Source organism: Venturia canescens, chromosome 6, assembly GCF_019457755.1.
Source record: "Venturia canescens isolate UGA chromosome 6, ASM1945775v1, whole genome shotgun sequence".
Lineage (NCBI taxonomy): Eukaryota > Metazoa > Arthropoda > Insecta > Hymenoptera > Ichneumonidae > Venturia > Venturia canescens.
In genome coordinates this window covers 9,723,469-9,750,007 of record NC_057426.1, presented here as the reverse complement: position 1 = coordinate 9,750,007, position 26,539 = coordinate 9,723,469, and the positions used below count along the sequence as shown (strand labels likewise).

Genomic DNA, 26,539 nt, shown 5'->3' with positions numbered 1-26,539 from the left:
CATAGCCAACGAGTATCGAGCATGTTCTTCCTATTTTCTTCTCTCTCGAGCTTCTCCCTTCCGATATTTTTCTTTCTCGCACCATCGGCTACCTCGTTTTATATCGAGACACCTCGTACGTGCCTCGCTCTATGTTAACGTGTGTGCGCGCACAGGTTTTTTTCCTCATCTTCCTCTTCCTCTTCTCCTTTCTTTTTTTATTCGTGCGAGAAAAGAGCGCGGTGAACGTCGTCGTGGCAAGTGTGTACACGAGCGAGAATAGCGGTACTTGACCCGCAAATGTGCGCGATACCGTACGAGGCGTTCGTACGTTTTTTTTTCCTTTTTAATTACTTCGTTCATTTTAATTTTGATGTTTTCATTTTTTTCATTGAATTTTTACGCAACTTTTATAAGCGACGGATTGAAATCTCAGGTGAACATGTATCACACGCGCGTGAATTTCTGTTATTGGACGTTTGTTCAAAATACCATAATTTTTAACGCCTTTTTTTGGGACTGCTTTACGCTTCGTGTCTATTTTTATTCTACGACTAGGATTGTACCTCCATAAATATAGCGACGTGAAAGAACTAAGAGAAAAAATCTCTAGAAGTGCTTTAGTTGTTTTATTGGAAGACGTTTTCTTAAATTAATTCACCGAATTTCATGTCAGTTCACGTTTTAGATGGGAGTTCATCCCATCTTTCAAAAACTTGATATGAAAATTGTTTACGGACGAAAAATCATAAGTATTCGAAATAAGGATATATTTGAACAATGATCGTTTAGTTACTCAATAATATAATACAATTGATTTATGAAAAAAAAACGTCCATGAAAAAATTATACAATAAAATATTTATACCTCCTTCTAGGCTACTAAGAAATAACAAATTTTATGAAATGCCCATGAGAGCAGGATCAACGAGAGTAAATTTTTCAATGCACTCTAAAAACCATCCAACCGGAAGTGACTTAATATGAGGCATATTGTACTTAACACGTGGCTCGTCCTTTCCCGGCATGTAAATAATATAATGGGAACATTTGTACAGCGGATGTATGGGCTTATGGGCGACGTGGAAAGGTGTAAGTTTGTAATCTTTCACGTCTTCGGGATCCGGTTCGCGATGGAGAATCTCGCCTTGACCTCCGAGGACCAGGGTCGTCAGACTCTCCTTTGTAAATTCAAATTTTTCGTAACTCCACGTGCACCGTGGACCGATTGCGAAGTAGAAATAACAGTTGTTGAATAATCGGGGATTCTAAAATTACAACGAACAAGTTCAAATGATATTGGGGAAAAAAATGGATGTTGATTATCATTAATTGGAAACCAAAGGTAAATCTTGCTCGAAAGACAGATAAAAATTCTCACTTGTTTTTCTTCGTTCGTACGAGCGCGCGTTGGAGTCCCAGGATTCGGAGCGCCACGAACCTCGAACATTTCCAAATCGATTTCGGAAATATCGTTTAAATCCGAGCTGATCGTTATCCCTGGAAAAATGTTCAATATTCTTGTAGCTTATTCCCATTCGCTACTCTTTATTGATATCAGACTTAATTTGTAGACTCACATTGACTGTTGAGAATCCATTTGCCCTGAAGTATGGCGAGCATAACGTTGTACGTTAATTCCGTGATATTTCGGTCATTGGTTTCTACGATCACGTGAGTAACCGTGGGCCTTCGGAAAAGAAGAAAAACTGAATAAAAACGCTGTTTCAATCACATTTGTACAATTTGAATGCGTACCTGAAAGTCGTCGCGACTTCGACTTTGAGCTTCGACGCTAGTTGTGCCAGCAACTTTCGGTTCTGATTGTTAAGATTCGACGGTAGTACAACCACTTTCGAATTAGGTATTATTATCGATTGATCCAATGCCGCATCGCCACATTCGTCAATCTCATCAACTTTTGCAGGTTCGTTAGAACCCCTCAATAGAGCTTGCATTTCACTCGAAACTGCATAATCTCTGAAAGAATAAAATTAAAAACATTCATAAAACAAGGTAAAAAAGCATTCTGAAATTACTCATTTCTTTCAATGAGTTTAGTCAAAGCATTTTCTCAAATCTACAGGAAAATATTGTTTCCAAAATCTTGACAAAACTTTTGGACTTTTTTTTTAAGATGAAAATATGTTAAAAATTTCGTTTGAATTTACGAAATATATTGGTATTAATTTCTCGCAAAGTTCTGTGTTTCAAGAAGGTTCGGATCTCGGATGATCTAGAAAACTCTTCAATATTAAGGGACTTGAAAGTAAATTTTTGACAATGATCTACCGTATTTAACCTGCGAGGAAGAATTTCCGATTGAGAATTTTACTCACGTTAGCTGTTAGCCAAATTTGTCAAGAAATTTTGTAAATTAGTAAGCGATTGATGGCAGTGCTCCGATATAGGTCGTTGAGTGAATTTACCGTAATCGATAATAACTTGAAGAATTCTTAAACAAATGTGGTACTTACATGGGTCGTTTCCCGAATTTATCGTAGACGTTGGTGTTGGCGTTGTATTGCAGCAGTAAAGTAGCCTCCTTAAATTTATCGTTCGCAGCGGCTTCGTGCAACGCCGTTCGGTTGTCCATCGCCGGTGTATTCGCCGAGGCGCCTGCTTGCAACAGCATCTTGCATATTTCCAGGTGACCGAGGTTGACTGCTTCTTGCTCGAAGAAACAAGTATAAAACACCACTTTACTTCACCGTGTCAAAACGTGTCACGTTCAATCGATCCTGAAAAATTCCGATTACTTACCAACGGTGTCCAATTGGCGTTGTCTTTGGTGTTGGGATTTGCTCCGGCTTCGAGTAGAATTTTAACGTAATCTTCCTGTCCCTGTCAAATATTTTTCACTTTTAGTTTTTTGTTACCAAAAATAAAAATGTTATCGTTGAAAATGACTTATTAGACAAATATATTCCTCGTGAATCGATTCTGTAGAAGCGATTAGAGTTTAAAAAATTCTAACTTCATGAAAGATGAAAATTTTGTATATTCTGAATGTGAATGAAAAATAAATTACTTTGACACAAGCTGTGTGCAGCAGAGTTTCTCCTTTGGCATTGCGTTTGTTAACATTTTTCGGTATAGATTTTGGCACTGCAGTTTTCACTTTGTCAACGTTACGCCTTGCCTTTGGATCCACTGATTTATTTTTAACGTTTTGTTCCGATGCTTCATCGAGATTTTCCTTGTTCAAATCTTCGCGATTTTTGAGACGCAGCGTTGAGACTCTTCTGGTTTCTGATGATTTTGTACTTCCCTCAACCACATGAGATTCAATTTCTTGATGTTCCCCGGAATTCCATTTTTCCTGCGAGGATTCTTTCGTAGATCGTCTCCTCGTAACTATTTTCTCTCTTTCTAGAATTTCAGGCACGATCGTCGACCTGGTAGAAGACCTTTTTGGCTCTTCTTTACTCAAAGCACTTCTCGTCCGTCTCGGACGTTTTGATGGCGTTTCCTCATCAGTCTCTTCAATTTTTCCGTCAATATTTTCCTCACTAGCGGAACTGATAGAGTTCGATACCGAAGGAGATTTTTCAAAACGATCAAGCGGAATATTTTCATGGATTTCGTCTTTTTCGTAAGATGATTTCTGTTTTGCTTCACTAGTCACCATGGACGAGTCGAAATCTTCTGTTAATAATTCGCGAATTTTGGTCTGGCGACTAAGAGCTAAACTTTTGATACGCTTGAATTGGTGAACGGGAGATTCTTGCCCGATATCCGAATTTTCCATCGAATCTTCATGTACCCTCGATATTGTTCTTTTGTTCGAATCAGCGTTCGGAATTTTCTCTTCAGATATCCCTGCTAGAGAGTGATCTGAAAGTATGGACTTTTCGACAATGTCGTGCTCGATTTCCATCGAAATGTTGTGATAATTGGTGACGTTTTCAGTATTTTGATAAGTTTCCGGAATCGTCGAACTACCCCGAAGGGTTTTATCCACGTCGACCGACTCTGGAGCCAACATCAAATCGTTGTTCGATTCGTGCAAATTTTTCCTAGCCCTTCCTTCCATCCAATCTATTTCTTCGGAACTGTCATAATCTTTAGTTTCTGTGTCAATATTTTCCGAACGTTGACCAATCGATTGAGTATCCAGGGTTTTCGAAACTTTATTTTTCTCAGAACGAAGAGGTGGTTGCGATGGATCGCGATATCCTTCAGTTTCGGGCTGAACTTTTGCTGCTTCACTTTTTTCGAACTGCGTAGGATCGACGAAATCAGAGCTTTCCAGGACCGTGGCTTTTATGGCAAAATTCTCATGTTTTTTCACAAGAACGTTGTCACGTGGTGGAGTTTCGACCTTCGAATCGATCATGTTGCGTTTATGAAGAGACATTTTATCAACAAATTGCGATTGATCTGTTTCGGGAGATTCAACTACCGATTTTTTGTTTTTATCTTGTGTAAACAAATTGTGAGCTGAAAATTTTCGAGTTTTTATTATGGCAAGACCCTTTTTTTTTCGACCCGGAGGCGTCAGCGTTTTGTCCAAATAGCCAATTGTTTCTGCTTCCAATTCTTGTTCAATGCGATTCTTATTTCGATTTATTGGATCCACCGGTATGAGGGGTTTGGGCTGCAACTTTTGTTTCCTTTGATGCGGACTGAATTGAGTAGGATCGACAAATCCTGCAGTTTCTAGTTCTGTAGTCGTTGCATCGGTTTTTCTCCCACGTGGACTAAACTGAGTTGGATCGACAAATCCTACGGTTTCTGGTTGAGGATTTAGTTTGTGACAATGTGGACTGAATTGAGTTGGACTCACGAATCCTTTAGTTTCTGGATTTACATTTTTTTCCCTTTGAGATGGACTGCATTCAATTTGATCCAAAATTCTTGCAGTTTCTGTTTCTACATTTGTTTTGCCATTATGTGGATCAATCTGAGTCGCGTCCACGAAACCCTTAGTTTCTGGTTGCACATTTTTCTTTCGATGCGGACTGAACTGAGTGGGACTCACGAATCCCTTAGTTTCTGGTTGCACATTTTTCTTTCGATGCGGACTGACCTGAGTGGGACTCACGAATCCCTTAGTTTCTGGTTGCACATTTTTCTTTCGATGCGGACTGAACTGAGTGGGACTTACGAAGCCTTTAGTTTCCGGTTCCAAATTTTTTCCCCTTTGACTCGAACTCCATTCAGACTGATCGGAAACCCCTGCAGTTTCCAGTAGAACGTGTTTTTTTCTTTGACGTGGACTAAACTGAGTGGGACTTACAAATCCTCGAGTTTCTGATTCAAGATCTTTATTTATACTTTCTTGCTGACAAAGCTCCTTAGAAAGTGGAGGATGAGTATTTTCAATCACTGCTTTATTCTCTCCATCATGATTTCGTTTTCTACTTCTTTTACCTGGTGGAGTAGATGCAACAATGTCATCTCCGGAATCAGAATCTGTTTCTGGTACAATGCCGTTGCACTCTGCAGAGAATTGATGGACTGCTCTTGCCAGGCTCTTTAAATCTTCTGAATTACTGGAAATTCAATTGAAGTTATAAACTCAAAGTAAGTAACTAATGTTTTTTTCAATATTTTCAAATTTTGGATGAACTCTGTTTCGATAGAGAAAAGATTATAAAGAGTTTGAAAAAGATTAATTGTAACCGAAAAAATGAACTTTTAAATGATAATTGTATTCTTCATTACCATTCTCAAATCAAATTTTTTAAATATAGTGTGGAAAACAAATAAAATTAAGTAAAAGATGAAATTTTAACGTTAAATTTTAGACCAAACGCAATTTCTTTTTCCCCATCAGGGCCTTCTCAAATTTTATCTAAAATTAGAAAAGCCATGATTTAAAGAAATTACATTTTATTTCTTCCGTTCAACTATTCTAGATTAATATAGTATGTTTGTATACAAAATATTGATTATTTATGTCAATGATTGCAAGAATACTGAGGAAAAAGCAGTGCTTACAAATTTTTGGGATTTTTTTTATATACATTTTCAAGGGAGCCCAAAAATAATATAAATATTGAATGACAATTGTGAAAAACTTACTTTTTTGTGATGACATTAATAATGACGTTGCAATATTCAAGAACGTTAGCGACCATTCTATCAGGCTGTATTTCATTTGGTGTGATAGGAACATGACATTGAAAACAAGTTTCTTGCCCAAATATACAAGTGTCACAAAAAAAATGTCCACAAGTAGCGTATCTCATTGGCAATCCTGGTGTTTTTTTGCTGTCATAAAGTGAGAGAAAAATTGAATAGGTTTTTTAGTAACATAATCAAAATATTTTAACAATTTCAGGGAATTGAAAAGTTCAAATTTTTTAAATTACTAACCATTTTCCACATGCGAGCAAGTCGACCAAACCACCGAGAACAATTTTCGTCTGTGTCCATCCTGAGCTCATTTTTAATCAGGAAAGTATGATGATTTGAAAATATATAGAGTCCCTTGATCACAAAGGGAAAACTTCTTTGTTTTGGTTATGGCGCGCTGTTTTTCAGGTGCTTATTGCATGTCGAATAATTTTTGTACTTCCATGAACCCCAGAAACAAAAACTGTCAATGCAAATGATTACTGTTTTTTCGAATAGAAAAGCAAATAATTTTTTTTATGAATTTCATGTTTTCACGTTGCACGTGGCACAAGTTATTGCGTTGCAGTTTTCGAAATATTCTATTTGCGTCTTTTTTGAGTCAGCTGTTTCCATGGATTTTAGCGCGCCGAGAGACAGCGCCTCTAGCGGTTATATCTGAAAATGATTTTCGAGTTCTTTTATGGTAATATTTCGCTATGATATTGGTATGTAAAAAAAAGTAACTATATAGCGAGGTGGGAATTCCTTCAATTTTGAACAAAGGACAAAGGAATAGCTTGCCAAAATCCAAGGGACGCCGATGGTCAGTTATTCAACGATTGGACTCTGGAAACGCCATCGACGTCGCTTTGTTTTCTATCTTACGAAAAATTGAAAAATATCTCATTGACATTCGATCGTGAAAAATGAAGAATTTCGTTCATCTTGTGACTGTCAACTTTTTATTTCTTGCTACCATAGCCCATGCTTCCAACAATTCCTCTGTAGCAAATCTTATAAAAGACAAATGCGGATGTGACTATCATGCGTGTGGCTGTTGTGAATACATCAAATGGGCCGAAACTGGACTCGATGGGAATGGTAAGATTTAATTAAAAACTTTGAATCACTGTATATTTTTTGATGACCGTAAATTTTACAATATTCGACAAAAACATTTTTTTATTAACATGTTTTCTGACAAAAATATTTCATTTCCATACTTACAGTATGCACCAACTTTTCTTACCTGCATCAAAACATTGGTATTGCCGTCACAATCACCTGGAACAATTTTACCGCTCTCAACACAACAATTTCTGGTAATGCATTTAAATAATCATAATCATCCTGTCAGCTTGTGAGCTTAATTGGATTAATCCTTAAGATGTAAAGGTTACTTTTTATTTTTTCTCTAATTCCTGACTAACGCTCATTAATAATTACAGCAGCGGATATCCCTCTCAATTGTTTTGGAATACCAGGAATAGAAATAAGTAGATTCCATATTTGTTGGAAACTGCATGACTTTTCATTCAACCTGGACAATCTTTACGGATGCATCAAGTTGTCTGTATCTGCTCTTGGCAAAGTACAGAAGTTGATAGATTTCGGATGTTATAATATATCCAAGGAGTCTATCGGAGAAACTTATGCGAAGGGAAAACGTCGTGTGCTTGAAATTATGGACGAATACACAAAACTTTTGAACTTTTGGAAAAAAACTGATTCTGCAACAAATGACTTAGAAGCTGTGATGATTGCTTTGATCGATGGCGTGCCCGACGAGGAGTCTAAAGCGAGTTCATTTTATTTTTCTCTTGAACCAACTGCTTATTGTTTCTTTTGCTTGTTCGTATGTTCCATCCATGTGTTTCTGATTTTCGGCAATTCTATTGGTAACTGGTAATCATTTTTCAAAGCAGGCTAATGAACAAGTTTAATCATAAAAAATTAATACTTATATAAGTCAGAATCGAATCATTTCAGTGTATCCCTGTGTTAATGTTCTCTTGAAATAAAAAAGGATAAGACAAGTTGTGAGAATTTGTACTGAGTTATTTTAGTAGTTTTCCCATGTTTATTCATATGTTTATACTTTGGACTAAAGTACTTGATGTAAGTTTCGTATAAATATTATCGCAAGTCTTGTGAGGTTTTTTGCTTAGGCTCTCTTGTCGTTCGTTCGTTAAATTTTGAGGATGAGTGGTTACAGAGGGTGAGACTTCTGAAAATAGCGAGAAATCATATTCCGGTTTAGTTATATCAATATAGCTGTACAAAATACACATCTATTGATACATATAAATACATCTGTTTGTATACACAAAACCGGAATAAAAGAGCCGTGCAAATGCAGTCAATAAGGTACTATTTTGCTCACATAAGAAAAACTGATGGAGCAATGTAAATGGTTCCAACGAACGAATTTTAGAGAACTGAAATATACGAAGGAAATGAGATCCGAAAAAACTCCTTGCTCCGTTATTAAAAATGAAAACCTCAAAATACCGGAAAATGTAGCGTTTTTTCAAAAAAAGGTAACGCAGCCTTTGTTTGAGTTCTGCTAGCGCAAGCTTTCGCGAGATATAGTAGATTTTCATCTGTCAGCCGCTGTCGGATAATTAGTTTTTGCGTGTATAATTTCAACCAAAAGTTTTTCACACCAGATTTTGTAATCTTTTTTTTTTTCGTTTTAATGCTAAAAAATAGGTGAAAATTGCGCGCAAACATGAGTGAAAACTGCTGAGCACGTGGGAGTAGTCAAGTAGTGGGGGTCGAAAAACATTCGCGAGAAGCCCTATTCGCTCCGTGCGCGTACATATACTACTTTGAAAATGAGTGTGTTTGTGTATACGTATTCCCCCAAAAACAGTGCAGTAGTATTAGATTTTTTGCTCCGCCCACGTGCACAGAGCGAATAGGCGAATATAGAGTAATTCAAGCGTGCTGAGCGACTTCTCCGCGGCTGTCGTTCTACCCTCACCACTCGACCACCCCCTCGACCGTTTTCGCTCATATTTGCGCGTAATTTAAATAAATAACAAAGCAAAGTGATCGGATTTTTTTTAGGGCTCGTTTTCTTCGTATATTAGTTCGACATAATTCATCCATTGGGACCATTTACGTTGCTCCAACAATTTTTCTTTCACAAGCAAAAAACCAAAAGAATGTGATTTTTGCACTCAATTGTTTGTGTATAAAAAGAAAAAAAATGGGAAATTCGAGTAGAAAACTGTGCAGTAAGGATCTAGGGGCTATTCCGCGTATGATGATGGTACTACCGGTGGTTATCCGTTACTCATTCAAAATCTGGTGATTTTAGAGCTCCGTTTGGCCTAACAAAGGAATAGAGATGTTGCCAAAATCGAACGGATCCCAACGATTAGTTGTTCAATGATTAGACTCTGTGACCACCATTGCTTTGTTTTCTATCTCACAAAAAATGAAAACGTTCTAATACTATCATTAAATGCAATAATTTCGCGTTGCATACTTTACTGTCGTGAAAAATGAAGAATCTCGTTATTCTTTTGCTCGCTACCATAGTCCATGCTTCTTCCAACAATTATTCCAGAGGATGCGACTGGGTATACATAAAATGGACCGAAACAGAATTTCACGGTAAGTGATGAAAAAAACAGCTCGAACATTTTTTGTTTACGCAACTTATTTCTATCGAATAGTTAGTTAGTTTTTTGTTCAATAACATGTTTTCTGACAAAAATATTTCACTTATTCACAATTTGTACCAACTTTTCTCATAATCATTATCCTGTCAGCTTGTTTAATTAATGTATTGATGAGGTAAATTTATTATTATTATTATTATTATACTCAATTTATTATTAATCATACTGAATTTGCAATTCTTGAGATGTGAAGTTGATTTTTTTTCTTTCTAGAAAAATGCAACTTTCACGTTTGTTCGAAACTACAAAACTTCTCATTCGACCCCAAGGAATCTATCGGAGAAGCTCTTGTGAGGAAAAGAGAGAACAAATATGTGGAGGAGCCCCTGAATTTTTCAAAGAAAACTGGCAATCTCGGATATTACAATATATCCAAGCAAGAGTCTATCGGAGAAACTTGTGCGTGGGCAAAAGATTGTATGCTCAAAATGGGGCAACCTCATTGCAATAAGACGACCGCATTGCATTTTTCATGCAACTCAATTGCTGCTTGTTTTTTCCTTTACTTGTGTGTATTTCTCATCTCTCTACTCCTGATATCCCCGTTGCTCTATTTTCCGGGTAACGGATGATAGCTCTTACTTCTAAATTACAAAGTGTTACGGATGGCAGTTTTTAAAAGCCGACTGATGCACAAGTTCAATCACGAAATATCAATACTTCGCATCATTTCTGTGTATCTCCTGTATATTGTTTTCTAAATAAAAAAAAATAACAAGTTGTGAGAATAAAAGGTACTGAATTACTTTATGATGGCTTTCCTATGTTTATTTTATATTTTTAAGTATAGATGTGAATCCTATATTGAAATTATATATAGTCTAGTAAGGTTTTTTGATAAAGCTTCCTTCTGGTCGTTTATTTGTTAAACTTGGTTGGAGGACAAGTGGTGAAGGGTGAGCCTTTTTCTAATATTTCTGACCTGAAAAATGAAATTGAGAAAATTATCTCGGGCGCGCCGCGAGCTTCCGCCTCTAGCGGTCATGTTCGGGACTTAAGTTGATCTTGGATTTAGAGAATTTCAGCGTTTTTCTTGTTACAATATTGGTTATTCTGAAATAATGATTATATTTTTTTGTTTATATTTGTTATCATTTGTAACTTTGATATCGTTATTTATGATGCGAGTAGGGGATTCCCTCGATTTTAACCAAAAGAGCGTCAATATCAAAGAAGAGCGTTCATTTCCCTCTGTGAGTGTGAGTACAGAGGTTATCGCATCATCGTATTACTAGTCGTCGCATGTCCATTCTCGTAATTTCTTTTCATCACCGATTATAACGTCTTAGTACGATAAATAAACTCAAAGATTCTGCGCTACGCGTTTCGTTTGTTGTTTGATTCGTTCTACTATCTTTCAAATCGTTATAAATATGGAGAAATTAATTTTTTTTTCTGTTGTTGCGAGTGTTTTTCTCGCTACTGCGGTTCAAGCTTCTCTGCACGAAAATGCGTCCGCGATAGCAAATCTTGCAAGTGGCGATTGCAAATGCGAGAATTACAACTGTGGCTGTTGCCAACACATCCAATGGATTGAAACAGGAATCGATGCAAACCGTAGGATTGTTTGATTCTCAAAATTCTCATTAATGATTTTCCATAGTTAATACAATTTGCCAAAATACTGCAAACACTTATTCAACCACAAAAATAAACTCGTTTCTGACTAAAGCCTTTTTATAACACGTTCATTATATTTTCTTATGTACACGATTTTATTGAAAATGAAAATTTGCAGTGTGTACCAATTTCTCTTACCTGCCACAAGATTATGGCGTTTCTATGACCATCACCTGGAATAATTATACAATTTTGAACGAAACATTCTCAGGTAAGATATATTCAAATAATTGCTATTATTCAACACATTATCTGGATTTTTACCAATAATTTCATAGTTTTCCATGGTTACGAAGATGTCGTTGTTGGGAAGTAACAATGATCCTTGTTCTTGCTTTGTTCTATCATTAATCATTTGAATGTCTTTTTGTGATCAATTATTAGTGCTTTGAAATTTGATATTGAACGCAATCAAAACTATACAGTTGGTCAACAAACATGAATAAAAAAGCAAAAAAAATTATTTCAAAATACAATGTAATTAGACACAGAATGTAATTAGAGGTGTTGAACAAAAAATAATTGCATAACTTTTGGGCAACTTTTACTCTTTTCTATACTTGACACAAGAAATTAAAGAACTTGTTTCCTAACTACAGCAACAAATCCGCCTCCACTATGTTTCGGAATACCGGAGTTGGAGAAGGTCAGCGCTTTGATTTGCCTGCGGCTTTACGAATTGAAATTTTCATCCGAACATTTCCATGGATGCGCCAGACTCACTATGAGCGTTTATCACATATTGAAAAAGAGAATAGAGCTTGGATGTTTCAACATACCGAACAGTTCACTGCGAGAAACTGAGGCACAAAAACTCCATAATGCATTCTTGTTTGTAAAAGAATATCTGCACGAATTGGAATTTTTGAACAATACTGGGCCTACAGTTAATATGATTTAAAAACAACGAGGAATGTTTTTTTTTTTTTTTTTAAATTCAGTGATAAAAGGATTTTCAGGCGAATCGAATGCACATTTTATTTTCTCGTATATCGTATCTCTGTATTTCCACAATTCTTATAAGTTTCTGATAAATAATTTAGCAAGTATGAGTATTATAATCCATGATAACGAGCACAAAGCAAAAGAAGATTGAATCGTATAATAAAATTGGAATATTTTGCATACAACAATTTTATATAATTCTTTGGAATGCGAATGAATAATTTTAATTTAGTTAAGAAGGCCGATCAGCAGCCTTTTCCATTCGTCGGCGCAATCGCTCTGAAATCAAAGATACAAGAGTATACGCTCGTGTATTCCAAACGTTGATTGGTGCACAATCGAAAGCTCGTGTTTTCATTTCGAATAAGTTCTTCGTATACGTGCAATATTGAATTTTTTAATTAATTTAGAACGAGAAGAAAGAGAAAGGTGCGTGTGATGATCAAAAGCGTATGATTAATTCCCGTATTACAACAAACAACGTGACATTTTCTTCGTTACACGTATATTTAATTCACTAGAGCGATCAGAAGCCTTTTAAAATCGTCACTGCAGTCACTCTGGAAACAAAAAAAACGAAAAATGATGCCGGACAATTATCGGTGTGTTATTTTCGATTTATTACATACGATTTCGCGTACCATGTTCATTCGTATAAACGAGCTTAAGGCCTTAAGCCACTCCACGAGTTTTATCTTTTCCACCCGAATCGTTATGGCAGTGTATTTGAAGAACTATAATTCAATCAACTTTGGAATTTTCTTTTCAAAACAGCATTTTTTGAATCAATTTATAATATTTATTTTCATTTTGAAATATTATACAAAACACTTTCTCGTTATTAACATGAAACTGGCGTAATAATTCAATAGTTCGTACAAATTTCGTTTTCTCGTTAATATGTTTAAAAAAACTCTGGACCGAGATTCAACTTGAAAGAGTTTTTATACTCGCTATAAGCAAAGTTACATCGCCTTCCCGGATCTCATAAGCGGCTTAAGATCTCAAAGCTATCGTGAAAAGTGACATACAGAAGTATATGTATGAACATTCCAATCATTCTATCATAGTTATTAAAAACATTGAGTTTGATGAGGATGTGATGGTAAAACAATGACAGGAAAAGCGTGAAAACGGTGAGATTCACGTTGCGGTAAAAATATATTATCAATCATTGAATTCTCACCTGGCAAGGATAAAAGAAATGAGAGAAGATATTTACACATAAAAATATTTGTATTGATTGTTATAAACAAAATATTTTCAGGACGTAAAATTATTAACATGTTTTCTTTCTGTTCGTTTTTTTTTTTTTAGAATACCACACCCTTATATATCTCGTGATTGCTCGATCAATTAAGTAGTAATTATGTCGTTTCGTGAGTGTCTTTTGTTTCTTATCTTTTCAATACATTAAACACGTAATTATGCAACATGAGAGAAAGAGTTAAACGCTTAGTGGCCGACGAGAGCAAGCAAGAGTCTCTTGTAGTCTCCGGATGTGTCATCCTGAAACGTATCGAAATTTAGAAGAGTTTATCCAATTGTGAGAAAGTATGATTATCCATTTACCCAATAATAGATAAATTATCGTTCATATTTTTTCATCATTTCATTCCCCCACCAATGTCATTCAATTTACGAAATGACTCTAATTCAACATTTCAATGACAAAGTATCCAAATTTCGGACGAATTTTTTTCATGTTGTAACAAAAGAATTCAGTAAACAATGCCGAACGTTCCCAAAATATGATCCTTATGGCTGAGTAATTATTGCTTTTTATTTTTTCAATTTCAATGGACCTCGAATACAAAAAAATCAATAGCCAGACTTCCTCAGTTACTGGATAAAAAAAAAAAACGAGAAAAAAAATGAAAATCATGTTTCCGGGCGAGGCAAGAGCGATCGGAATGATTACTGTGATCCCCTCCATCATGCATCGAGTCTGATGATCTTTCAAGCAACTCTTGTATCTCACACGTTGCGTCACGAGGCCGCGTGACTCATTGTTCATTCATCCGTATTTGTAGTAATCTCACCAAACAACAAGAAATGAGAGGCGAGACAACAGTGACTAATAAACATTTCTTGAGAAACCATCGACTCGTCGATCTGTTACGAACGGAAATAGTCATCGCTCGCCAATGAAAAACTATTTTTAATTATTCATCAAAGAAATATTGAGAAAGTACGAGGAAAAATACGTCAATGCTCATTCGTGAGTGATAATTATTCAAAAATTTCCATCACAATCCTCTCATGCTGATTTTTAGTCGCGAATATTTGAAATCGTTTCAATCGGATTCATACAGAACATTTTTTCCGTCATCCTCGAATTAACTTCCCATCGATTTTTAACGTTATTTTCTCCAAATTGTTTAATTTACATTATTCAAGCTAGAACTCCATGAAAATTGCTAATTTCTCACTCGAGCTATGTTTATTTCCGGGAAAAATGACTGAAATAAACGTTTCTCTATACTCACGTCGATATCAGCAGCCAAAGCATTTCCGTACATTTGCTGATAGGTATCTTTAATGTCACCAAGATCGATCTCCGATCTCGCGACGATAACGCGAATAAGCGTCGAGTCCGTGGTTCCCATTCCTGCCATCGCTTTGTGCAATCTCTCAGCAAAGTATGCAGTTTTGTCACGGGCGCATTTCACTGAAAAAATGGTCATTGAATCGATGAATTGTAAGCATCGAATTGCTGATTCAATTTTCAATACATTTTTATGGTTTCTAATCATTTGAATTCGTCAAAATATACAAATTGCAGCAAAACAACGGAGGAATCGATATAAATTAGAAAAAATTATGAACTCGTGAAGAACAAAAATGATGAATGAAAAAAGTGACCCAAGGCAGAGAACATTTCTTATCGCAGATTAAAAGGAAAACCATTGTTTTCATATACGGACATTTTTTTCTAATTACTGACGAAACATTTGTTTCTCACCAACAGCGAGGTAGCCGTCCTCGAGGGATCCCGAGAACTCTCGTTTGATTGCTTCCTCAAGAGTGTGTCCGGCAATTCTTTCATACTCGTGGAAGATTCTTCGAAGCTGAGGATAGCTTTTCGTGATGAGAATAGCGTTGAAAGTGCTCTCATCTGTTCCCCATTGTCCTTCACCCGCAGCGAGAAGTCTCTCAGCGTCCTCGACAGCTGCGCCCTCGTCGACGTCGGTATCTTCGTTTCTATTGGCCTGCAGGAGCGTTAATTTTTTTCATTAAAACCGCGTGAGAGTGACAAAACAAGAATTTAATTTCTTAACGACTTGTTATTCTTCAATGAAAACGCACGATGAATTCACTGGGAGCATGGAAGAAATTTATGTTGAAAGAATCATCGTAAAATCTACTTTTCGCTTATTGTCGAATTAAAAAATTAAGCACTTTCGATCGAACACGATAAAAATGTAGTGTATTGCTCAATTTCAGGCGAAAGTATTCGAAAATCGAATATTCCAAAATTCCAATTGTCATTTACAATAAAAATGGTGCATCCCGCAAATACTTACGCAAGAAAGAGAAACGAGAAGTCTCTTAAAATGACCGGAACTTTCGCCCTTGAGATCGTCTTCGAGATCGTTGCCGTAAACTGCAATCGTACAGTTAACACAAATTTTAATCAACGAAATTCTGCTTTCCAATATGAGAAAAGAAAAAAATTTTTAAATTTCGTGACTTTTTGGTCTATTTTCAGAGATCGACCGGCCAAATTTCAGAGGCTGCTTGTGGATTTATCATCGATAATGAATTTCAATGCACCGATTGGAAAAAGCGCTTAAAAATACGTGAAATTGAAAAGAAGAGTTTCTCTCCTGACAGAAATGGTTTTTCTCTCCTTGATGAAATTACGTGAAAAATCGAGCGATTTATTTGACACAATCGCATGCGACTCACGATCTTTGTAAACAGCTGCGATCGTTTTGACTCCGTAATTGCTGAGCGACGTGAGAACTTCGATAATCGCGTCCTCGTCGGTTCCCATTCCCGAAATCGCATGGTGCAATTCGCTGGCATAATATTCTGGGAGGGGTGTCATCAGGGCGAGAATCGCTTTCTCAAAATTTCCCCCGAGTTCGGATTTCAACTCGGAGATGAGATCCTTGCCGTACATAGTTTTGAATTTGTCGGCTATTTCAAGTCGCTGCACGATTCCACGATGAGCCAGAATGTCAATAATCGTCTGTTCGTCGGTTCCAAAACCTTTCATCGCCGTACGCAAAAGTTCAGCGTCGGCTTCCGGGTCGAAAGGGTCCGCGGGATACACCGTTGGTGTGCACTGGTATACAGATTTATGACAATCATTAATTTCATCGAATAAAGCAAAATTGATTATATAAAGCATTTTTTTTTTTTAAATATTACTATACAAAATTATGCAAAAATTACAATTCATTTACGAGCATATTAATTGAATTGAATTATTACGGGAAGCGATGGGATTGTAGATTTTTTTCGTCGAATATTTATAAAAAACGATTCAATTTCTATTTTATTGCTAAATACCTAAATAACATTTAGGTTTTTATTCATTTTTTTTTAGGTAAATTAATAAATCTTGGGTTAGTTAAAAAAACAATTTAGGTAAATTTAGGTAAAATTTATATAAAAACAAGGAAAAGAAATAAAAAAGATAAACAAAAGAAAGAAAATTGATCGAGATAACAAATTCAGGGGGACAAAAATAACTGCTTTCTCAGAGGATCGAATTTAGAAATAAAACGACACTAATTCGTTTTTTATCGGGTAATTTGAAGTTTTACAATGATTGCACATTAGTCAAGTACTTGAAACGAACGATCCGGTTGTGTCAGTGATTTATTTTCGTCAATTTGTTAAAATCGACACAAGATAGAGATATCCAATGAAAAAAAGTATCCGCGGCAATATTTTGAGGTAAATAAAATGGCTTTGGAATTCTCTTGAATTCACGAATTGTGGAAAAATTACTCTTGAATAGTTTTTTATCAATCTCGATTACGAGAAACACGAATAAGAAGATACAACGGACGAATAAATACCTGCAAATGGTAGTACTGGTTGGCAGACATCTTGGAAATCGTATCTGTAATTTTAATGAATGATTTATTAGCACAGGTGTCGCGAGTGATTTGAAATTCAGGCGGTTCTATTTCAATTATTTCATTTAAATGCTTCCTCGTAAGGGTGAAACGCGATCGGAAAGTGCAGCGATTTAAGCGATCCTGTGTGGAAAAAATTAAGTACAATTTCAATGAGAGATTTTTCCCGGACGAAAAAATGCAGAGTTGTTTGACGCGACGCAAAGTCTGACCTCGATTGATTCTATCGATCTGTCGCTAAGCACGATAGGAATTTTATTGCTTATGAGGGAGCAGCCCACTCGTTAGTCCACGTATTGATATACGTATAAGCTCATATACATGTGTCAGAATCCCATGTACGAAAACACGTACAGGGTGTCGCAACAGTTATTAGGGCTGAATTTGCAGTGGATTCTACTCGATCTGCGCATCGCTGATCCGCAACCACTTCATGACGTGCGAGCTCTTCGACACGACGCTGAAGTTCGCAACGTTGGAGTCCAACGAAACGAACGAAAAAACCATTTCAAATTGGCCGATTTTTTATTTCACGAAGTATCGACGCCGCTTGAAAAACCACGAATTGCAAATTCGGCAGGGATTGAAATTGGAGAATTTCTGGAATTATTAGAGGTTTTTTTTAGATCGTTTCGTCGAACTCTAACCTCTAACGCTGCAAACTTCAGCGTCATTCTTCGACGTGCTTGTTGCCATCTGAGCGTGGATTCCAAAAGTCTTGAATTGCGAAAAAAGTGAAAAAATCGTCGGAATATATCCGAGAGGAATTAGATTTTCATTTTTTTAAGTGAACGAAACTTTTCTTCGCGATCACTAATCGATTTTCTCATCCCGCCATTTTTGTACTGTCCAAAATCCTTGTTCGACGAGTTTTTCACGTGTTTTAGTCCCACGATTTGATCGTGGAAAAAAAAGTATTAACATATCATGAGATAACAGTTGAAACGACCTCTCTCAATGTCCGAAGTACCGCCAGTTGATTTGATAGAATAAAAATATACTGTGAACAATTTACATACAGGAATTCACACGCATATACGTCGGAGGTCAGACTTCTATGTGTGTCAGCACACATTTTTCTTTGTCCTGTACGCAAATAAAAAGGGTGAAAAAATAAAATAAAATGTCTATCGCGTTTGTGGAAGCTTCGACAAGGATAACACGCGAATGGATCGTTTTCTACGTCCTTCAAACAATGGTTATTGCATTGATCTTCACAGCGAAAAAAAAATATAAAAAGAGTGCGCGAGGTTCTTTTTCGAAATTAATAACTCCGATCACGTGTCGTGACTGACGCGATGTTCGAGCCTCGCTTGGGTGTCGCTGTCCATCCGTTAAAATAAGGACACGCAACATATTTCTCGTTTTGCTTAGCTTACGTTTTAATTACAATTATCTTACACACCCTTGTAATTTTGGACTCGCGATTATGAGGACGAATAAGCGACGAACTTTCATGAAATCTGGATATTTGTTCCGAGTTTTTCGTACAGATTCAACATGTTTTTTTTTTTCTTTTGTTTCACATTTCGATCGACTGTTTTCTCAACAATTTATTCTTCTGATTTTCAAGTAAAAGTAATCCCAAATTCATTGTACAAAACTCTTGATTGCGTTGTGAACGATTGAAGCTTTCATGTTTATATTGAATCTCTGTGTGACCCGAGGCTCACTTTTTTACTTTAATTCCACAAAAATTCCAAAAACTAATAAAATTCAATTTATTTCGTAATTTTATTGGATTTCGTTTGTGCTTTAAAAGCAACGTCAAACCATTTTTATACTTCGCTAATGTTCAATTATTCACTGTAAAAGTTCCATTTTATATTGCGCCAATAAGAACGTGAAAAATGTGAATTCATTAAAAACCTAAGTATCAAAAAATAAGAGAATTCGACGCGTTCGAATGACACGCAGTAGCCTCACAAACCACAATATTTTGATATCCGAGAAAGATGTGAAAAAAGGCACTCTTATCGATCGTCTATTTGACTCAGTCTAACATCACGGAGTCGGTTATGAAAATTAAAGTCACGTTTCGATTGACAGATCATTGCCAATAACAATAAATCAAATCGACGTGAGAGGGGAACGAATGCGATGTATCCCGCGCATCTTTTTCTCTCGATACTTGCTATACGACGACGCAAAAAAAGACGTACATATGTGTAGAAGCTGACTCAAAAAAATAGTGACCGCTCTTGAAAAAAAGGTCGAACAGAGGTTGGAAAATGAAATAAATTTTTAAAAATCAGTTTGTCAAACTTACTTGAGCTTTACGAGGGGTGTGGTCGAAGAATTATTTGCCGAATAAACCGAGTATCAAACCTGACGTTGAACGCTCGGAAGTCAAAGACCAACTGAACTGAATCGCTTGATGTTTCACTGGTTTCACACTGCGGTGAAATATAGCTACCGGCTTTCTGGCGCGGCGTACCAGCCAGCTCCTCGTCGAGTTCTGGCTTCTCTCCGATTCCAACGATTCTCGAACGTTAGGAGCGGCTCATGCACACGACGATGACGTGGTAGAGACACAGTTGTTCTTGGGAAGCGTTCTCGCGTCTCGCGTCTCACCAAACACTCGAAGTGGTGGAAGAATAGTGAATCTCCCGGTAAGTTCTGTGTGTGTGGAATAAACCGTGTCCAAAAGAGAACGTCGAAAAGGGAGAATGCGACGCTGTCGTTCCTCGGCAACCAAATGCGACGTATATCGTACCGCAAAGCACAGAACGTACGCGGACGGACCGACGATTCTTCGACGCATAGCAATAGACTCAAGAAAATTTTCTAATAACGCGAACATCGAAAAAGTATAGAAGGAAAATTTCTTCGATGGAACTCGTTCCGGCAACTTCGTCTTCATTATATTCCTTCAAATCTAAAATTATGTACGGAGATACCGGTCAATTTGACGGGATCGCTGTTTCTTTAACTAACTAAATTAAACTCGATTCAACTTTTGTTAAATCGTTAAAATCTATTCATATTTACTATCATAAATTCATTATAAATCGAGCTAAATAAATCAAATGTTCCACATATGCGACAAAAAGAGATTCGAGTATAGATTCTCTTCATTTTTTGATAACGACGAGAATAGTGAGTGGAAAAAGATTCGATTAACATTTGACGGTGAAAATACTGTAACACAAAAATCGTTTCGCAATAAATATTAGAGAATAATAAAAAAAACAATCCACGAAACATGACCCTGACTTGTCTTTTTAAGATTTAGATTTAATTTTTTTCACCGGAAATACACGCATATTGTCGAAAATTTTCCATGGAATTGACAAGTTTTCTTTCATATTGCCTCGAGAAATCAATTTATTTTTCCCACTTCAAGATTTTCGGTTACATAAAATGCTTTTCGGTTGAAGGGTTTATATAAGGCTTAATGGATCAAGATATGTCTCCTTTAGGTTTTCTCCATAAATTATATTGTTGAAAAAATGTTTGGTGAATACGTATCCAAACTTCTGTACAATGCTCAATTATAAGCCGGTTTCTAAGGATAATGAAAATACGGCGAAGAAAGTGCGCAATTATTCGGCACAGCTGAACCCCACAGTGTAACTTCGTAACGACCTTCATAACCCCACCGGATTAGGATGATCGCAATTCTCCAACTGAATCGAGTATGAATGCTACGGAAGAGATGAGAGTGGATGGCGGATGAGAAAAAGTGTTCGTGAACGTACAGAATAGAGCGGATCGCGGGGCCGAGGCGTTTATACCGAGTCATTTTTTATTAGTAGTATCGGACGAGGGAGCACAAGATATTTGTGAGGGGATTCACCCCGCCGTGAAAAGGGATGTTGCGTCGTTTCGCGGAAGGTTACCACAGTTTTTAGATTATTTTTCGGCGCGGATTATTCAATTGTTGGTACACAATTTTTACGGTATACGAAGTGACTCACGCGGCGTATATACACGACGATTATACCGCGAAGTGTGTCGAGACAATTGGCGCGGTGTGCGGGAGCCAGGGAGGGGGGGGGGGGGGGGATACTGTCGTACGGAAATGGATGACGAGAATGCGGAACAACGTGTCCTTCTCGCACTCTCGTGACGACGGTTAGGAATTGGTAATAAAACGTCATAGCAGGATCAACGATGACTCATGCGTCCATGCCTACGATAAATGTTAGTTTGAATAATATTAATAAAAAAAACAATAAAGACCGACATTCATCACAGTTATTATTGTTAGTTTTATTGAAGGCGACGGGAGGTTAATAACAACATTTGTTTTATATTGTTGATGCATCCTCCGAGTTCACTTGTCGGAGACCAAAATATTCTGGGCTCATTTTTTATTTACGTGAAGACAGAGAAGAGGGTGAACTTTTCGGAGGGTTGAATGTAAACGAACTCGTAAAAACTCTCGATAGGGGAGATATCAAGGCCAATGGAACATTTTTATTATTTCAGAATCGAGACAACAGTGGAAATGTCATGCTTGTCCCTCGATGCGACGATCACAACTTCTTGAGTAGTTTGCAGGAAAATATTCGACTAAATATGCTTTTCCAATGAATTTCTTGTTTTATTGATACAATAAAAAGCAAAATTCTATCATTGGAATTCAAACACACCGACAATTATAATTTTCCGATATCCTTGATTGATTTGGCTAGTTGATGCATTTTGTGGGGTAAGGTTTTATATACTATCTTGAGAAATGGTGTAAAAAAATTATGATACACGGCTTGGTTGTTTTTATTTTGTTCGCGAAATGAGATACGTGTATTTTGGCATGGCTCCAAGGTTGCTAGAAGAATCGATGAAAGGATCGTAGGCGATAGATAGCTCTGGAAGGTTCAGAGTCCGAACCAGTCCGAACAGCAAGTGCGTGTGGCGAGGCTCACCATAAATTTGATCGTTGTTTTTTTTCGGAAGAATTTTTCGTTGGAATAAATTGGCAACTTTGATGAGTCAATATCATATTCATTGAAGCTGTTCATAAAACAATTATGCTGGATGAAGATTTCAAGATAAAGTTCAGTTTCACTGAAAACACTGAAAACAATCTTTGGCTCGCTGCTTACGTGGCTATTTTACTCGCTGCAGACGTGAGATTAATCTCGGCCCATTCCTGAGGTTCTGCAGTTTTCGATATGAAGTGTGGACTCTCACATTCGAGGGTTCGAGGTGGCACCACCAAGCAGTTAGAGAACTTCGTGAAAAAGTGTTTTCCCGTTTTACCGACTGAGGGTATCCTTCTCGATGCAGGTTTTTGTCCGACATTGAGAGAGGTTTCGAAGTTTCTAGATACGAATAAGCGGCGTGGTAGTCGAAGATTCTTTCCAGTCCAACCGAGTCTACGATCAATGTTACGTCTTCAAAACCTTCGCAATAAACGTTATAACGTTCGAACAACCACGTGACAAAATATTATCGTTGTTTCTGGAAGCAGACGGAGCTTTTTTCTGACGTCGAATTGACCGGCATATTACGTCTGTCGTGGCGCGCCTAATTGATTCGAGAAAAGAGGCTCAGTTCCGTTCTTATCTCGGACGAACGATCACCTGTCGGAATCTTGTTTTTCTGTTCCACATTGTTTTTGACGTGACTTCGGAGTTAACGAATAAACAAATATTTATCTTATATCGTGATTATTCGTGATTCGATTCAAACAACGATTCCTAAGAAGATTAATAAAAATTGACACGAAAATGTATGGTTTGGTACAAAACAGGAGTAATAATAATAAAAGTGTTTTGTGTGTATCATAGAATCATGAATTCTGATCGGCTTCGAGGCTGCCATAACAGTTTTATTCGATATATTTGTTACTTTCTATCACTGTGCGTTTCGATGAGCCGCGCACAGTTTTTTTTTTGTTGATTTTGAACGGTTAAAATGTTTCACAAGTCAACTTAAAGTTGAACGTAGTCCTGTATATACTCTTATAAGAAACTTTTCGGATGACCTGACGCAATAGTTGGCAAGCCTCGAAGCTTCGAAATAAATATATGAGTAGGCCTGTTTTTCCGAGGAAATTGGTTCTCTCTTTCTCTGACTTATTTTCATTTTTGAAGAAGGTAAGTATAGAAAAAGCCGGTTTAACTATCCTTATCATATCATATGTTAAAATTTTTTTCAATTACAATCGTGTTTACGAACATTCAATTTTCGAGTTCTTCGATAGATTTAGGATGGGCATCACAAGTATTTTCTAAAAATAGAAATTGAAGATTTAAATCATTTTAGAATTATTAATTTTTTATTTCACGAAGCATCGGTGTAGGTTGAGAAACTACGAATTGCAAATTCGGCAGGGAACGAAATTGGAGAATTATTGGAGAGTTTTTTAGATCATTTCGTTGGACTCCAACGACGTTGCAAACTTCAGTGTCATTAAATTCATTGTTGGCGTTCACTTTTATACTAATTTTGTTCAATCAACACGAAGTGTCATTTTTTTGAGTGAAAATGTGATTAATTTCCATTAATTTCATGACGGCTTTCGCTTCTTAGTACTCGTATAAACCTTTTCGACCGTGGAACCATACACCTACTTATTTGTCGACCATTAATATTGCAATAATCTTGTCTCGTGTTCTGTATGTTTATGGGTGGGTCGTTTTTCTTATCGATCTGCCAACGGTGGCTTTTTTAGTCTGTGCTGAACACAAATTAGTCCGGCCGAGAGGATGAATCGACAACAGACGAAAATGTACAAAAACCCATTCCAAATGCTGTGACATTTCGTGAATATTCAATGGTTAAAATAAAATATGTCAAACTATAAATTGAAGAATGTGTAATAATGATAATTTCATATTCTTTCTCATAAAAAAAATGTCAAGACGTCGGAAAAAGATGTTTCACTTCTCAGGCAAATTGAGATTTCATGGAGACAAGTGTAAATATAAAACGTTTATAAATTTCCGATTAGGCAAAAGTAAGTCTAGAAATAGTTAGCAAAAGCCGACCGGGAAAGAAATCGCATGAATAGATAGCGTTTCATGATGTGTATGTAGAGGTGTCAACACAAATTGTCTTGTTGCGATATCTTTGTCGAGACTGACGACGAAACCGAGTGAAATATACTTTTGGGAACACGTGGTGATGATTTCGTTACGCCGGTAGTGCCGCTTGGTGTGGTAAACGTTCGAACTATCACGCCTCGAACGCTCATTGTTTATGAATAATAATAGAAGAGAGAGAAAATCATAGAAAAATGTCATTTTGTCATGCACAAAATTTATTCGCACCATTATAAACATATTGGATAACATAATTCACTGCACACTATCATTACTTTTCAATTTTATTACTTATTAGAATTTCGACGGCATCTCGATTGGATTTTATTTGAATGAATAATGCAATCAGCATAACGAGGAGCATTTTTGAGGTTATTGTTCATCGAATTTCGAATCGAATGAAATTTTCAATGAAACGTTATTCCCGATGTCTAATACATCAGTTCGATTTCCATGAAACTAAATGCACTGCATGTTACTCTAATCACTACGAAAAAACTAAGGGATTCATGCGATATCGAGCCTCTTTATCTCTGTAAAAACAATTTTATGGGCAACGGAAAAAAATGATGATAAATACAAGGTTTTTTTATATACGTTCACTGTACAACTCATGTGGCGCAGCCCTCGCGAGAAACTTCGGAACTCGGTATATATTCTCGAGCCCTGTCAGTTGTTTATATCGTTAACTCGTGAATCCCGAGTGGTAAATATCTGTGAAAATCACAACTCACGTTCTTTACAAAGAAACAAATATAATTCTCCATGACGTGAAAATATAGAGGTTATTTATGTCGACAATTTGGTCGAAATTCAATTGGACTAAAACTGTGTTATTGGGACCTGCTGATGCTAATAAAATCTAAACGTGAATTTTTACAGTTAATCGTGTAATTGTATGAACATTTAAGCTTCTTTGAATAAATACACGAACATAGATAAGAAATAATACACAACAAAAATACGGGATACGAACAAGTATAGTTTGGGCCGGCAAACGACAGGGCTGTCGATGTAACTGTCCCGAGACTCTACCGAGTCTCCATCACCACCGTTCTACTTGCCAGTTACACTAAAAAATGAAAACTTTGTTCTCTAGCTTATGATGTATACGATTAATACCACAGCTATAGAATTATACATACCTTCCTCCGCGTTAGCATTTTTCCACGAATGATCCGTTGACTTTCCGAGTTTATGATTTCGTGTACATTTTTTAAGCGGTGACCCTCAAATAGTTTTTGTCTAGATTTGACTTGAAATTTTCTTAATGACGTTAGGCAAGAAGCAAAAATTATACAAACTCGTAACGATATAGCAACTTCAGTTTCACTATTTTGTCGATATATAGAGGAGATCCGAGCGAAACGGGGGCTTCAAAATTTGCGGAAATTGTCTGTTTTTCCATTCTTCCTGCGTTTTATTATATTCTTCCAGGAAATTCCATATTTTTGGACTGCTTTTTGACAGAACTCGAGGCAACCGAGGTGCGTTGGATTGAAGCGTAGTAAAAGAGAACCCCCACCAGTTTTTGAGGAGAGCTCCTCCATGCCTCAACAATACATTCGTTGGTGTTCGAGAGAGTAAGGAAAACCCCGTTTTTCCCCAGTTTCTCATATTAACCTTTCGTCATAGATTTATTTCCACGAAAAAAATGAAGAATTGTACTCTGACAGATTCGCAGTCCGCGGGGAATTTCTATGTTGTCACCATCCTCTCGCAAGACGGCGCGACGCGAGCGAATAACGTATTAAATAAAATAAGTTGTTAGTATAGTAAAGAATACGAAATAAAGTCTCGAGCTCGTTTCCAACGATAAAGTCTCAAGGTGTCGTTGATAATTGGAAAAATAAAATGTAGTGCAAGAGGAAAGTAAAATGATATCTCGCCTGTAAACCCCCAGCAATAATTCATTCGAAGTGGAAATTTTGCAACTGCACGAAACAGGCTTTTAGTAGATTTCCCCAAACATCAGTACCGATCGCAAAGCAATAATACATTCTTTGTGCGTGACATTGACGCGTGATCAACTGATGAATTTACTCGGAGAAACACGTGAGTGACGCATGCCAATCCAGACAGTAGCACTGAGCGTGTTTACATCGGTGGCTCGGTATAGCACGCGCTATGTATTTTGCGTCTACGT

The 26,539-nt window shown here is 36.8% G+C and overlaps 6 protein-coding genes and 1 long non-coding RNA gene across 10 annotated transcripts in view; 4 read left to right on the top strand and 3 right to left on the bottom strand.

The window, feature by feature from the left end:
• Nucleotides 1-278: 278 nt before the first annotated feature.
• On the bottom strand, nucleotides 279-6,675 carry LOC122412288 (uncharacterized). The gene is made up of 9 exons (XM_043421738.1): nucleotides 6,304-6,675; nucleotides 6,010-6,198; nucleotides 3,011-5,477; nucleotides 2,743-2,823; nucleotides 2,457-2,653; nucleotides 1,738-1,959; nucleotides 1,560-1,669; nucleotides 1,361-1,479; nucleotides 279-1,247 (listed from the first exon to the last, which is right to left on the bottom strand). The coding sequence occupies exons 1-9, from the start codon at nucleotides 6,372-6,374 to the stop codon at nucleotides 879-881; spliced, it is 3,825 nt and encodes a 1,274-aa protein (XP_043277673.1). The 5' UTR covers nucleotides 6,375-6,675; the 3' UTR covers nucleotides 279-878.
• Nucleotides 6,676-6,856: 181 nt separating this feature from the next.
• On the top strand, nucleotides 6,857-8,106 carry LOC122411981 (uncharacterized). Its single transcript, XM_043421154.1, has 3 exons — nucleotides 6,857-7,146; nucleotides 7,275-7,367; nucleotides 7,494-8,106. The coding sequence occupies exons 1-3, from the start codon at nucleotides 6,972-6,974 to the stop codon at nucleotides 7,952-7,954; spliced, it is 729 nt and encodes a 242-aa protein (XP_043277089.1). The 5' UTR covers nucleotides 6,857-6,971; the 3' UTR covers nucleotides 7,955-8,106.
• Nucleotides 8,107-9,405: 1,299 nt separating this feature from the next.
• LOC122411983 (uncharacterized) lies at nucleotides 9,406-10,487 on the top strand. The gene is made up of 2 exons (XM_043421156.1): nucleotides 9,406-9,669; nucleotides 9,951-10,487. The coding sequence occupies exons 1-2, from the start codon at nucleotides 9,558-9,560 to the stop codon at nucleotides 10,307-10,309; spliced, it is 471 nt and encodes a 156-aa protein (XP_043277091.1). The 5' UTR covers nucleotides 9,406-9,557; the 3' UTR covers nucleotides 10,310-10,487.
• Nucleotides 10,488-10,942: 455 nt separating this feature from the next.
• Nucleotides 10,943-12,490, top strand: LOC122411982 (uncharacterized). The gene is made up of 3 exons (XM_043421155.1): nucleotides 10,943-11,294; nucleotides 11,476-11,568; nucleotides 11,957-12,490. The coding sequence occupies exons 1-3, from the start codon at nucleotides 11,111-11,113 to the stop codon at nucleotides 12,256-12,258; spliced, it is 579 nt and encodes a 192-aa protein (XP_043277090.1). The 5' UTR covers nucleotides 10,943-11,110; the 3' UTR covers nucleotides 12,259-12,490.
• On the bottom strand, nucleotides 12,310-20,455 carry LOC122411980 (annexin B9-like). 3 transcript variants are annotated; one of them, XM_043421153.1, is made up of 7 exons: nucleotides 19,668-20,455; nucleotides 17,339-17,382; nucleotides 16,215-16,596; nucleotides 15,830-15,909; nucleotides 15,268-15,514; nucleotides 14,792-14,973; nucleotides 12,310-12,581 (listed from the first exon to the last, which is right to left on the bottom strand). In XM_043421153.1, exons 2-7 carry the CDS (start codon nucleotides 17,366-17,368, stop codon nucleotides 12,531-12,533), a joined length of 972 nt encoding a protein of 323 aa, XP_043277088.1. In that variant the 5' UTR covers nucleotides 17,369-17,382; nucleotides 19,668-20,455; the 3' UTR covers nucleotides 12,310-12,530. The 3 variants fall into 3 exon arrangements, with proteins under 3 accessions (XP_043277088.1, XP_043277087.1, XP_043277086.1); XM_043421152.1 differs by having other exon boundaries at nucleotides 12,310-12,862; nucleotides 19,668-20,450; XM_043421151.1 differs by lacking the exon at nucleotides 12,310-12,581 and adding an exon at nucleotides 13,520-13,811 and having other exon boundaries at nucleotides 19,668-20,452.
• Nucleotides 20,456-22,769: 2,314 nt separating this feature from the next.
• Tps1 (Trehalose-6-phosphate synthase 1) overlaps nucleotides 22,770-26,539 on the top strand; it is a 28,903-nt gene continuing 25,133 nt past the window's right edge. The window contains exon 1 of the mRNA XM_043421173.1: nucleotides 22,770-23,078. The gene's annotated coding sequence lies outside the window, so the exon portion shown is untranslated. The remainder of the gene's footprint in view (nucleotides 23,079-26,539) is intronic.
• LOC122411994 (uncharacterized) lies at nucleotides 24,591-26,314 on the bottom strand. Of its 2 annotated transcripts, XR_006261279.1 has the most exons (3): nucleotides 25,539-26,213; nucleotides 25,370-25,465; nucleotides 24,591-25,107 (listed from the first exon to the last, which is right to left on the bottom strand). It is a non-coding gene; the product is annotated as an uncharacterized lncRNA (long non-coding RNA). The 2 variants fall into 2 exon arrangements; XR_006261278.1 differs by having other exon boundaries at nucleotides 24,591-25,465; nucleotides 25,539-26,314.